Below are 12163 nucleotides of genomic sequence, written 5' to 3' on the forward strand. Positions count from 1 at the left end.
GTTTCAGGCGTGCCGCATGTCTATGAACTCGTATCGACAAACTCTACAACTTTCAAGAAGGAAGTTTTTCAAAGATAACTTACGGAAAATAAAGTCAACTTTTGGCCTATTAAAAGTCAAAGCACCTTAAAATTTACTCCCGAAACTTCAACTTCGCACAAACTAAAGAATTTCCATAAATAATCCTTCATTAATTATGGGAATAATACAAGGAAAATTGAGGTGAAAATCTAGGGTATTACAAGAAAAGAGTTACGAAAGATTAGAAGTGAGCTAGATCTGAACACCAGTTTTATCTGTGTAATTGTTTTGTTATTACAAAATGTTTTGTTTTTAACAATTTCTGGAAAAGTATTTGAATTCTGTGTAATTGTTTTGTTATTACAAAATGTTTTGTTTTTAACAATTTCTGGAAAAGTATTTGAATTTGTATTATTTTCTGGAAAAGTATTTGAATTTGTATTATTTTCTTTTACTTTTCCCGCTCACGCCTCGGATTCGGTGTTAGGTGTTTAGAAACCACTGACATCAGGTCTGGGGTGTGACATTGACGAACTTCCCGATCAAAAAATCATATCTCCACCATTCACAAAATCACATCTCTACAAGTTTTCAGAAGATCTGGTGATCGTTAAGTCGTCCAACTTTGATTTATTTTTAAGGATTAATTTCAGTTTACCCCTATCAACTTTAGATCGATCATCATGTTAGTCCTTCTTCTTTCAATTTCATAAAAAACACACCTCAACTCCCAATTTTCATCAGCTGCACATGTCCAAACCTCAAATCTTTATCCAATTCCTCTATCAAGTGATGACTTGATATCAAGAAGAAAGAAAAATAGACAAATAGACAAATTGCATTCAATCCTATCAAAATCACTAAGGTTAGGGGGTTGTGATGGGAACGAAGATGTGTATCGATACGAGGGAAAAATGGTCCGAAAGGTAACTTTCAGAATTTGACTTTCTTCTTGATATCAAGTCATCACTTGACAGAGGAATTGGATGGAGATTGGAGGTTTGGATATGCACGGCTGATGAAAATTGGGAGTTGAGGGTGTTTTTGATGAAATTGAAAGAAGAAAGACTAACATAATGATCGACCTAAAGTTGATGGGGGTAAACTGAAATTAGTCCTATTTAAAAACTACTATGTAATTCTTTATATAAATAGCTCCTATATATCAATGAAGGTTTCCGAATTCTGAGGAAAGAAGCTTGGAGGAGAAGGGAGCGTTTGGTTTGTGAAAGCGATTGAGTTATGGGGCTGAGAGCAGAAGAGAGCTTTTCAAAGTTTTAAAGAAGGCGGTGGAGTATGAGTGCTGCAGTAGCGGCTTCTTCAGTGCTACAGTAGTCTACTATCCTATTGCATATCCAATTAGCAAGCTATTAGCCTATCTTCTCGACCACGGGCATGTAGCTCTGTTTCGCAGAGCGGAGTTAAAAACATTTGTAGATTTTCATGGCAATGAGGCTGGAAAAGGTTGAGAATTGACACATGATAAGACAATAATTATTGCTGGAGCACTTGAACTTACTGAGAAAACTGCTAGTGATGCACTGATAATTTGATATCAATGACAAGCATGACATGAATTTGATGAATTTGGTAAATGGAGAAAGGGCATAGTAGAGTGCTAGTGTACTCTGAGGAGCCTACAAACATAATTGGGCTTGTCCTGGTCAAAATTTGTTAACAGTTCATCCAGAAGATGAAACACTTGTAAAGAACTAGCTAAGAACATCTTTAGCATACTCTTTATTTTGACTCTTAGCTATTTAGAGAGCATGTTTAGCTTTTTGAATATTTTAAGAGCTCCAGCAGACTAACCAAAGTTTAGCTATTATGTTTTTTAGCTATCTCGCTAGCTAAATAGAGAGAGCGAGATGACTAAAATGAGGCTAGCTATAATTTAATACATTTCTTAAAGATATTTTACGTGATATATAAATACATTTGAAATATTTATTCTTTCTTTGAATAATAATATTAATGTAATGCTAGCTAAAATAGAAAACATTGATGTGTTGGGGTTGTGAGTTCCTGCCAAGAAGATAGAGATCATTATTTAGTGGATGTCAGGACCTTATATCAGTCTTTTGCAGGAAACCAATGACTGGTTGACACATTGCGTCGTTCGCACTTTCTCAATTTCACGAATCCCCGCTTCAAAACGGGCCTATAAGGTGATAACAAAAGCAAATTCAAAAGTGAACTGTAATATATATTACAATATATTACACAGACATATATATATATATATCAAACTTTCTTGGCTAAAGATGTCCTTACTTTTTCTTACCGTGCGGATTTCCACTTTAAACTCATTTTTCAATTGAATTTTCACATCTCCACTATCTAGTCTTTAGATACTAATGTATAGATCATTTTTGCAAAATTTCAGCCAATTTGATTGTTATTAAGACACTCAAATTCGATTAAACCAATCGATGAACATAATTATGTCAAACTTAAACCGTTCATGTTTATAACAGAAAAACGGGGTTTTGAGTGCCTTAATGATAACTAAATTGGCTGAAATTTTGTAGAGATGATCTATACATTAGTATCTAAAGACTAGACGGTGGAGATGTGAAAATTCGATTGAAAAGTGAGTCTAAAATGGAAATCCGCATCCTAAGAATAAATAAGGACATCCTTACCTGAGAAACACTGTGTGTGTATGTATATCAGTTCCTATCCAGAGCGAAGCTTCACTTTGAAATTAAAGTATGAAGTTCCTTATTTGACTCACTTTTCGGTCATATTTCCACATCTCTACCGTTCAGTTTGTAGAACTTAATGCATAGATCAGTTCTGCCAAGTTTCATTGAATTTGATGATCGTTTGAGTTTTCATAATTTTTATTTATATAAATAGTTTTGAATAGACAGATTTATGGTCTGTTCGTCGATTTAATCTAATTCGGTACTCAAACGATCATCAAATTCAATGAAACTTGGCATGAGTGATCTATGTATTAGGTTTTACAAACTGAATGGTGGAGATATGGAAATATATAAAAAGTGATAGTTTACAGAAAATGTTCCAATAACAGATAACGAAATATATCAATAATCAATTTTCAGTGCGACGTGAAAGAAAATAGTGGGTTTACATCTAATGATGAACCAGTGTCCAAATGAGACCCTGTCGATGTGGAAATAACATCCCAAGCCTCGACAAATTCTGTCCGGAGATATTCACCTCTTGCAATATGTTGGACGTCATCAGAAGATTTACTTGACATGATAATTCCCTCCAACTCAACTGCTATATCTTTCATAGTAGGGCGCTTCTTTCCTTTCATATTCAAGCAACGTTTAGCAAGATTAGCAACCGCCATTATCTCCTCTTTCTTACCACCCTTCATAACTTCAGCATCAAGTATATCAAACAAGCTATTCTCCTCCATGGAAACCATGAAATAAGTTGCTAGGCTTCTCCCATCTTGTCTCCCTTCCTGTGACCTTGTTACAGAAACTGGTTTTTGTCCAGTCAAGAGCTCGGCAAGGACTACTCCGAAGCTATAAACGTCACTCTTGTCTGTAAATTGGCTTGACTGGAAGTACTCAGGGTCCAAATAACCAAATGTTCCATTTACGTGTGTCATGGTGAGATGTGTTTGGTCAATGGAGACAGATCTTGACGTTCCAAAATCTGCAACTTTTGCTCTATGCCTCTCATCCAACAATATGTTCGAAGACTTAATGTCTCGATGGTAGATGGGCATTGAAGCAGATGAATGCAAGTAGGAAAGGGCTCCGACAACTTCGATAGCAACTCGCAATCGCACTTCCCATGTAAGAGGGAAGTCATCATCACGACTGTGAATGTATTGAGAAAGGGTTCCATTGGGTAGAAATTCATAGACCAATAGGGGAACTTCACTCTCTAAGCAACATCCCAAGATCTTAACCACATTCCTGTGATTAATTTGTGAAAGAATGACGATTTCATTGATGAATTGACTCACATCACCTCCATCTACGATTTTTGACTTTTTGACAGCAACAATTCTTCCATCTTTCAACATTCCTTTATAAACTGTACCTTGGCCTCCTTCACCGAGTATTCTGTCTGCATTAAACCGATCTGTGGCTTTATCCAACTCCTTTTCATCGAACAGTTTAATCTTCTCAACATTGGCTTCACCAGATGACAATTGTTGCTTCAACAATAAACCACCATTCAGTCTAAAATTCCTTTTCTTCCGCATTATGTTTTTCCTCTTCTTTATGACCTTGCGCAACCACCATGCTCCGCCAATTTGAAACAACAATCCGAAAACACAGCAGAGAACTGAATGGCTCAAAGTTGACAAATTAGAATAATATAGTAACTTGGTCAAGAAGCTAACAAGTATTGTTTCGTATAACCTTTCTTTGTCTTTAACATAGAGCTGTTAGTAATCGCAATTCGCAGGGTGTCCTACTCATGAAATTAGGATTTAGAGAAGGCAGAGGCATACCTATAATTCCCAGTTTAATCGGCTTCAATGGTCGATCAGGATGTGGCTTGAAGCATTCATAGGTTCCATTAAGATTGGAACAAATGCCAGAACGACATATATCTGGATCCTCGTCACATTCGTTGATGTCTAAAATTGAATTGATGAGATAGTAAATTACCTGATTAAAAGTCAGACTAAAGAGAAATAAAATCTTATAGCTATATGGAAAGTGTTTAAAAATGAAATTAGTTTTATTTTATTTGGATGAGTTATAATTACTTTTTGGATGAATTAGGGTTAGGGCTGAGAGTTTATTTGACATTTGTTGTAGGAAAGAATATAACGATAATAATGGTCTATTCATTTATTGATAGAAATGCTTATTTATAGGCATTAATAGAGTCTCCTAAAGGATCTAGAAGATCTATCAATATTGTAATCTATTATAATAAAGAAATGGATTAACCGATCCTACATGTATTAGGGCAAGACACATAACAGAATAATAAAAACATAATTTTCTTAAACAGCATTAATATTTGAAAATGAATTAATCTTCATCTAATTCAATATGTAAGAAACATCCCGCTTTTATAATTATGCTATTAGGGAGCCCTTTTAGTGAGGATCCTTAAGTTGAGGACTTGGTGATGACTTTTCGGTTTATGGTTTAAAAGACCCAATTTTCGATCACATTTTGACATCTCATCCGTTCAATTTTTAGGTTTATATAAATATATCATTTATACAAATTTTCACCCAAATTGGTGTCCGTTAAGATAACAAACTAGATCAAATTAATGGACGAACCAAATCTGTCAAATATGAACCATTCAAGTTCATAATTGATAAATCACACTTATGAATGCCTTAACAATTTTCAATATAACTAAAAATTTGAATAAATGATCTACTCATAAATATCTGTAAACTGAACGGTCAAGATGTAGATATAAGCTTGAAAAGTGGGATAAGCCGAAAAGTCCTCACCAAGTCCTCAACTTAAGGGTCCTCACTACAAGGGTTTCCTATGCTATTATTAGATAATATTTGTTTTCATTACCTAATAAAGTTCATTAATATCATTGATTCACCCCTCAATCTAAAAGGATATAGAAATGGTGTGAGTTGTACGTACTCACGACCTCCCACTTATAATAGAAGACATAATTATATCACTAGACCAAATGAGACTGGACAAGATATATTATGTGAAATCAGAAATAAACACTTTTATTTACTCACATGACATAACACATATGACATATAAGATTAAAGTCATAAATGTTAGGCCTTATCAAGGCTTATATCAATGCTCAATTAGTTTATGTGTATCCACAAATGAGGTTCATATGTTAGAAGTTACCTTGACATCGACCACTAAGATAGGGGTTTCCTTGATATCCCTTTGCGCATGAACATGGACCCTGTTCAGATTCGCAATTCCTTGTCACGTTGTCCTCAGTAGAATCATCTATTAATCTATAAAGGAACCAATCTAGCACTATGGGAACGTATTCCATTTCAGCAATGGCTGAAGTATTTGTTGAATTTGACGTAAACCATTCTGGGTCTACTAGGAATGCATACTTACAAGGTGTTTCAGTAGTGTAGATGCTGTTCTCCTTTATAAGGGTCCAAAACTAGTATTCAAGGCTTGAGTGTTGTAAGGAAGGATTGCCTGACAGCAGTTGATACCACCGCAGCCATTATACATACTAGTGAAGTGCTCGCTGCAAATGGAATAACAGACGGCTATTACTTGCTCTAGATCAAGGTCGGTCAGCGATGCAGTGCTCCCGCAACTCACTGAAATGAATTTATTCTTCCCGGAGAACCGCATAAAGGTTCTCAGCAGCTCCGACGTCTGGCGGTTGTTTGGCTTGTTAGGGCAATCGGAAAAGAAGATTGGATTCGTTACTTTTAGTGTGCCCTCAAGAGAAATCTCAAGCACCTCACGTCGACTACCGTCGGTAAGGTTCAAGTAAGGTTTGGGAGGGTTGGTTGAGTTGTCACACAATATTTCGAACCCAACATAATATTCGTCGGAGTCGAAACAATCGAGTCCAGTTCCAAAAGGATATGGGATTTCTACTGTTCCACAATGGGATGGACAATTAGGCTTTGCTAACGAGGGTGATGATGCTACCCCTAGTATTACACTACAGCTCAAAGACCACAAGGACGTTAAAAGAGAAATCTGAAGTAGTAGGAGCAACTGGATCACCATTTTGCTAGCTTCTCCTTAATTAATATCATCTTCTTCATGTTCCCTAGCTATTTATAGAAGGAAGCTTGGATCGGAATTGATGAACAAATCAGTGACTACCGACTAATTCTCAAGTCTCAACTTGTAAAATACAAAAATAAAGGTGCGCTATACAAAACTGCAAATAGTACATGGAGTGCAAATAGGGTTCTTACTATTAAATGAAAAGATTAACTAATGCATGGACTTGGCTATCCCATTGATTAAAAGAAGGAAGAAGTGCAGCTGACTAAAATCTAGAGATTAATTATCATGTATTTTTGTATATCCATTACAATGCTACATGCTCTATTCTACGGAGTATCAGTTTATGAAATCATGCCGGCAGAAGAGAAGTGCAGCTGTCGTTTTCTACCCGGCCTAATATCTCTATCGATCATAACTGACTTTCATTCCATATGTAATGCTTTGATCATGCATATTTGTTTTAGATCGAGGTCGTCTCTATTATTTTCTGGTCATTCATGTATACTAATTAAGTATTATTATTTTAATGCTTTGAATGTCATTAAAATTCTCTTCAGTATTATTAGTTAAAGGGAAAACAAAAGAATTTCATCAACGAGGACAGGAATATTTTAGTATCAATACGTTACGCATATACTAGCCTTCCCACACGCGCGAGCGCGTGTGCGGAAATGTCTTTTTTGCCAGTTTGATAATTATTATGAAATCTTTGCTAGTTTGATTAATTATTGTGCGATTTTCACAAACAAGAACTATATAAAATTCAAATAGAAATAACATAATTGAGTAAGATAGTAATAGAAAATGAAGTTGATACCACGTTTACATTCCATTTTGAAAGAAAGCTAAATAATAATCAAAAGTAAAGAAACATGAACACATGACATTGTTGTTTTTCAAAATGGAAAGGGAAGTGTAATTTCTGCCAGTTTGATAATTATTGTGCAATTTTTTTTAATTCGATCAATTATTATGCGGTTTTCACAAACAACAGCTCCTTGAAATCTAAATTTCCTTTTGAAAGTAAGTTGAACAATAATCAACAACCAAGATTTGTAGAATTGTACACATATAAGGAGTACCCATCAATATATGTCATAAGTTGAAAATCATACAATACAAAAGTTAAGAAACATGAGCACATGACATTCTTTTTAGATATGTAAGTTGAACCCATAAATTGAATCAAAAGAGAATTAATTGTGAACATTAACATGTTCAACATCAATTGTTCTAAGTGAATGAAGTCACAATATCAGCTTTGTACCATTAACCTCATCAAAAAGAAAAGATTGTTTTTAAAATCCATAGTTAAAATGAAATAAGGGAACAATGAATGTAATACATTTCTTATGTACCCATAGGTGCTATATTGAATTTGAATCAGATTTTGGATTAATCTTTTTCTCTCATTTATATTATTGTTGTTGTTGTTGTTTTTTTTTTTCTTTAAAATGTAATTTTCTCTCATGCAAAACGTATAGCATTGACCAAAAAAACTGAATAGGAAAATAGAAGGAAAGACAAAAACTGAAATAAATGTAAAAATAAAGGGGCAAATCTCAAATTCAAAAAACTGAGAGGTATAACTGAAATAAAGAAGAAAAATGGAGGGGTAGAACTTAAATAAAAGAAAAATATGAGAAAGTGGCAAAACTGAAATAAAAGAAAAACACAGGGGTAAAATCGACAGTCCATTGTTCATGTGAACAGTAAACACCCCCTCTTCATTTAATATATACAGACTAGGCAGTATACCCGCGTTTTGCTGCGGGTGTGGTATTGATTCAGTTTAACTCAAAGTGGAGAAATTAGAGAATTAGCCCAGTTCATTCAAGCCTTCAACCAAAGACTATGTTGTATGAACTATCCAAAACCACTATTTTTTAAGGGACATGTTTTGCATTTTACTTGAGCTGTTATCGGGTCAAAAAAGCACTTGACAACTTTCAATATATGCCAAGATTATTCAACAACAGACCTTAGCTAGCCTCCATAATCATCGAAGAATGCTAAAATCCAAGAAATAACAATAACTCAGAACTCATAAGCTGAAAAAATGGTAAGTCCATGACCATAACAGAAAAGCTAACTTGTAAAAGTGTCATCGAACTTTTTCAAAGGATGATTCCAATGTTCTAGTATATCATCAAAGAGTTTGATTGTGATTTCAACTTGAATATACAAAAGAGTTGTAATATACCTGAATACAAAAAAGCTGTATATGAGAGCTCAATGTTCCTTAAATTAGCTCCTAAATTCAACAACTGACTACTGTGCAAATCTGCAAAATGATAAAGAAAAATTATTACATCGCATAAGACATGCACATTGCATACAGATAACTTGGACTTGTAAACGAAAGAGAAACACTTTTTAGTATTAAAACAACAATATAGAGCTCGAGAAAAAAAAAAACAAAAACAAAAACCGTAGAGTTCTCTATCATAAGCAAAGAGCCAAATATTAAGCAGACTACAATACTATTATTCGTCTCACAAAAACATAAGATGTACCCTTTACTTTATTTGTTTTCTTTTGGAAGCTAGTACTGTATTTCTTCTTCATTAATTGCATAGTATCCTGGACCATGTGTTTACTGGCTTTCAAAACATACATCATTACTTATAACTAATTGAACTCTTCTTTACTCTGAGACATAGTTTATAAAAGCAGATTGGAACTTAGATCAGATAAAAATAAAACATTCTAACAATACTAATTTTATTGCACCCTTGTGTTATATTGAATGCAAAAACCTATCTCATTTGGGCAAACAAACTTTTAGGAATTTATTTCATATATGAGGTTTGGTTTTGTTGTTTTCAGCTTTGTTATTCTCTATTGACTTGAATCCCAAGAATACAATGAAAATAAGCAAAAAAAAACTTATATAGCTGTCCATAACAAAAATTGACGTAGACAAATCAAGAGAATTCGATCACCTCTTACAAACCGATAACTCCATTGGAGGAAAGCATTGCAGGACTGGTTAGACTAACCTTGGACGACATCAATTCTGGTGAAAATTCTAACTTGAAATTCAATATTGCAGCATCTTAGTGGGGATTTCAAAGGAAAAAAAAACAAACAAACACTACTCAGCTATGTAAAGCAGTATGTAAAGCAGATAAACATAAACATGACCAAAAGATCATCAACAAATGAAAACCTAGAGAAAAGCAAGAACATAGTGATATAGATAAATCTAAAATAATTTGCAGTTGTCACGAAGCAAATAGTAACTGAAAAGTGATAAGACGCTAATCTTTTAGATCTCTCATTTGAAACTGCTTACATTGTGGCTCTCCACATTGACAATAGTAAAATTCCTCTTCAAATCACAAAGCTTTCCCAAAAGCACCAACATGTAATTATAGACACATATTAGCTCTTTATATACATTCTCACATAACCAAAGTTTATCCACCGAACTGAGAATGTGAAAACAAACAATATAATCCTGACTAAAAACAGGAAATAAGAAGCCAAAGACCCAATTCCTTTGGGTTAAAATGAAAACATGACCAAAACACATCCAAAAGATATTGAATAATCACCATATCTAAATCCCATACTTCGCTATATTTAAATCCAGTTTATCATTCATCTTCATGAAAATTAAAGATAAACAGTGTACGCAGAGCCAATTGGAAAAATAAAAACAGTATTATAAAGTAATATATAGTACCAACTCCGAGAAAGACCTGAATTGAAAAAATGCTAAATCGGATGCAAAACCCAATTAAAAAAAGAAGAAAAAGAAGTGAATGTAAGAAGTAATAAGCATACCTAGAGAAATACCTCGATCTCATTATCCCTCTCTTTCCTATCTCTCGGCTGGTTGACAAAATCTCTCGAAGCAGAGAGCCCGAGAGCTTATTCTTGAAAGCTGGGTCCAATCATAACTTGTCGAAGAGACAGAAAGAGAGAACATTAATTAGTATAAAGAGAGGAAAAAAAGACATTGCTATGCAAAATTTTGATGTTTTAGTCCTAACTCTCATAGACCCAATTCAATAGAATGAGCAGACTTAATTATGTCTTGATCAATGTTAGATCAAACCCAATCCCCCAACACGATCTGCAAGCTATTTCGCACACAAACTCTCCAATTAGATTTTTTGGATATTAAGGTAATTCAGTTAGAAGCAATAAGCATACCTATAAAGGTAGCTCGATCTCTCTATCTCCTCTTTTCTTATATATAGAACATTGATGAAATCTCTGGAACGCTGTATTTGAATACAGAGTAAACGAGAGCTAAATTGAAGACGTGATCTTCTTGTGCGGTAAATTGGGTAGAGGAGAGAGCTGGGTTTGATCACACCTTGTCGGAGGAGACATCCAAACAAAAAACACAGAGAGAGCAAAAGGATAAGAGAAAAAAATGAAGGATATCGAGATCGCTCTCGATTCTATCTCACAGAGGAAGAGCCAGAAGAGTCTAAGCGAGATGAGTCTAGAGAGGGCGAGAGAGATAGAGCGAAGGCGCTGCCGCAAAAAAAAAAAAAAAATTTAATAAATAAATAAATAAAACTTTTCAGATAAAGAAACACACTGTGAACAGTAATTAAGAACAGTGCTGTAAACAGTAAAATTAGTTATGTGAATAGATGACAACAAATAGATATATGGTAAACTAGAATTATACTCGCGCCTTGGCGCGGTGTATACATTTACGGTGTGTTTGGATGTACGTGAATTCCTGAGAATTTAATCAAACATAAGGAATTCCCAATTTCTTAGGACGGTTTCCCTCGTTTGGATACTTATCCCATGGAATTAGCAATTTTCACGGGAAAATAATCGTGAAATTTAGGAGCTTAAATTCCCGACTTGAATTCCTCACAAAATAAGCGTCATTTGTCAATTCCCTTAACTAAGGTTAGTCTGAATACAAATTCTTGTCATTTTAAAATTCTATATCATGAAATCCAAACAATGGAATTCTTAATTAATAGGATTTAAATTCATGGAATTGTAATTCATGATTTTGAAATTTCTATGGACACATCATGAAATTCAAACAATGAAATTCTCAATTAATAGGATTTAAATTCATGGAATTATAATTCCCATGACTTTAAAATTTCTATGGACATTAAAATTACTTTATCCAAAAACAACGTTATGAAGCTGGTCAATGAGTTAATTGATTGATAGAAATGTTTATGATATGTACTTCATAGAATGTTATACATGCAAATTATACACAGTTGTTATACTGATTATATATCTAGGGTTAATGACAATATTGTGGTTTCTTAAAAATAACAGAGGCAAAGGGTTAGTATACCCGCGTCTTGGCGCGATATAGTATTCACATTATGCATATTCCACATATGTATAAGAGCTATCACAAAATTCATGGAATTGTAATTCCCATAATTTAAAATTTCTATGGACATTAAATTATTTATCCAAAACAATGTTATAAAGCTGGTCAATAAGGTAATTGATGATAGAAA

The 12163-nt window shown here is 34.0% G+C and overlaps 1 protein-coding gene across 1 annotated transcript; it reads right to left on the bottom strand.

Annotated features, from left to right (window-relative positions):
* Nucleotides 1-3088: 3088 nt before the first annotated feature.
* Nucleotides 3089-5979, bottom strand: LOC101306261 (wall-associated receptor kinase-like 10-like). The gene is made up of 3 exons (XM_004305973.1): nt 5823-5979; nt 4475-4603; nt 3089-4305 (listed from the first exon to the last, which is right to left on the bottom strand). Exons 1-3 carry the CDS (start codon nt 5977-5979, stop codon nt 3089-3091), a joined length of 1503 nt encoding a protein of 500 aa, XP_004306021.1.
* Nucleotides 5980-12163: the final 6184 nt, after the last annotated feature.

Source organism: Fragaria vesca, linkage group LG6 (genome assembly GCF_000184155.1).
Source record: "Fragaria vesca subsp. vesca linkage group LG6, FraVesHawaii_1.0, whole genome shotgun sequence".
In the NCBI taxonomy this organism is placed as follows: Eukaryota; Viridiplantae; Streptophyta; class Magnoliopsida; order Rosales; family Rosaceae; genus Fragaria; species Fragaria vesca.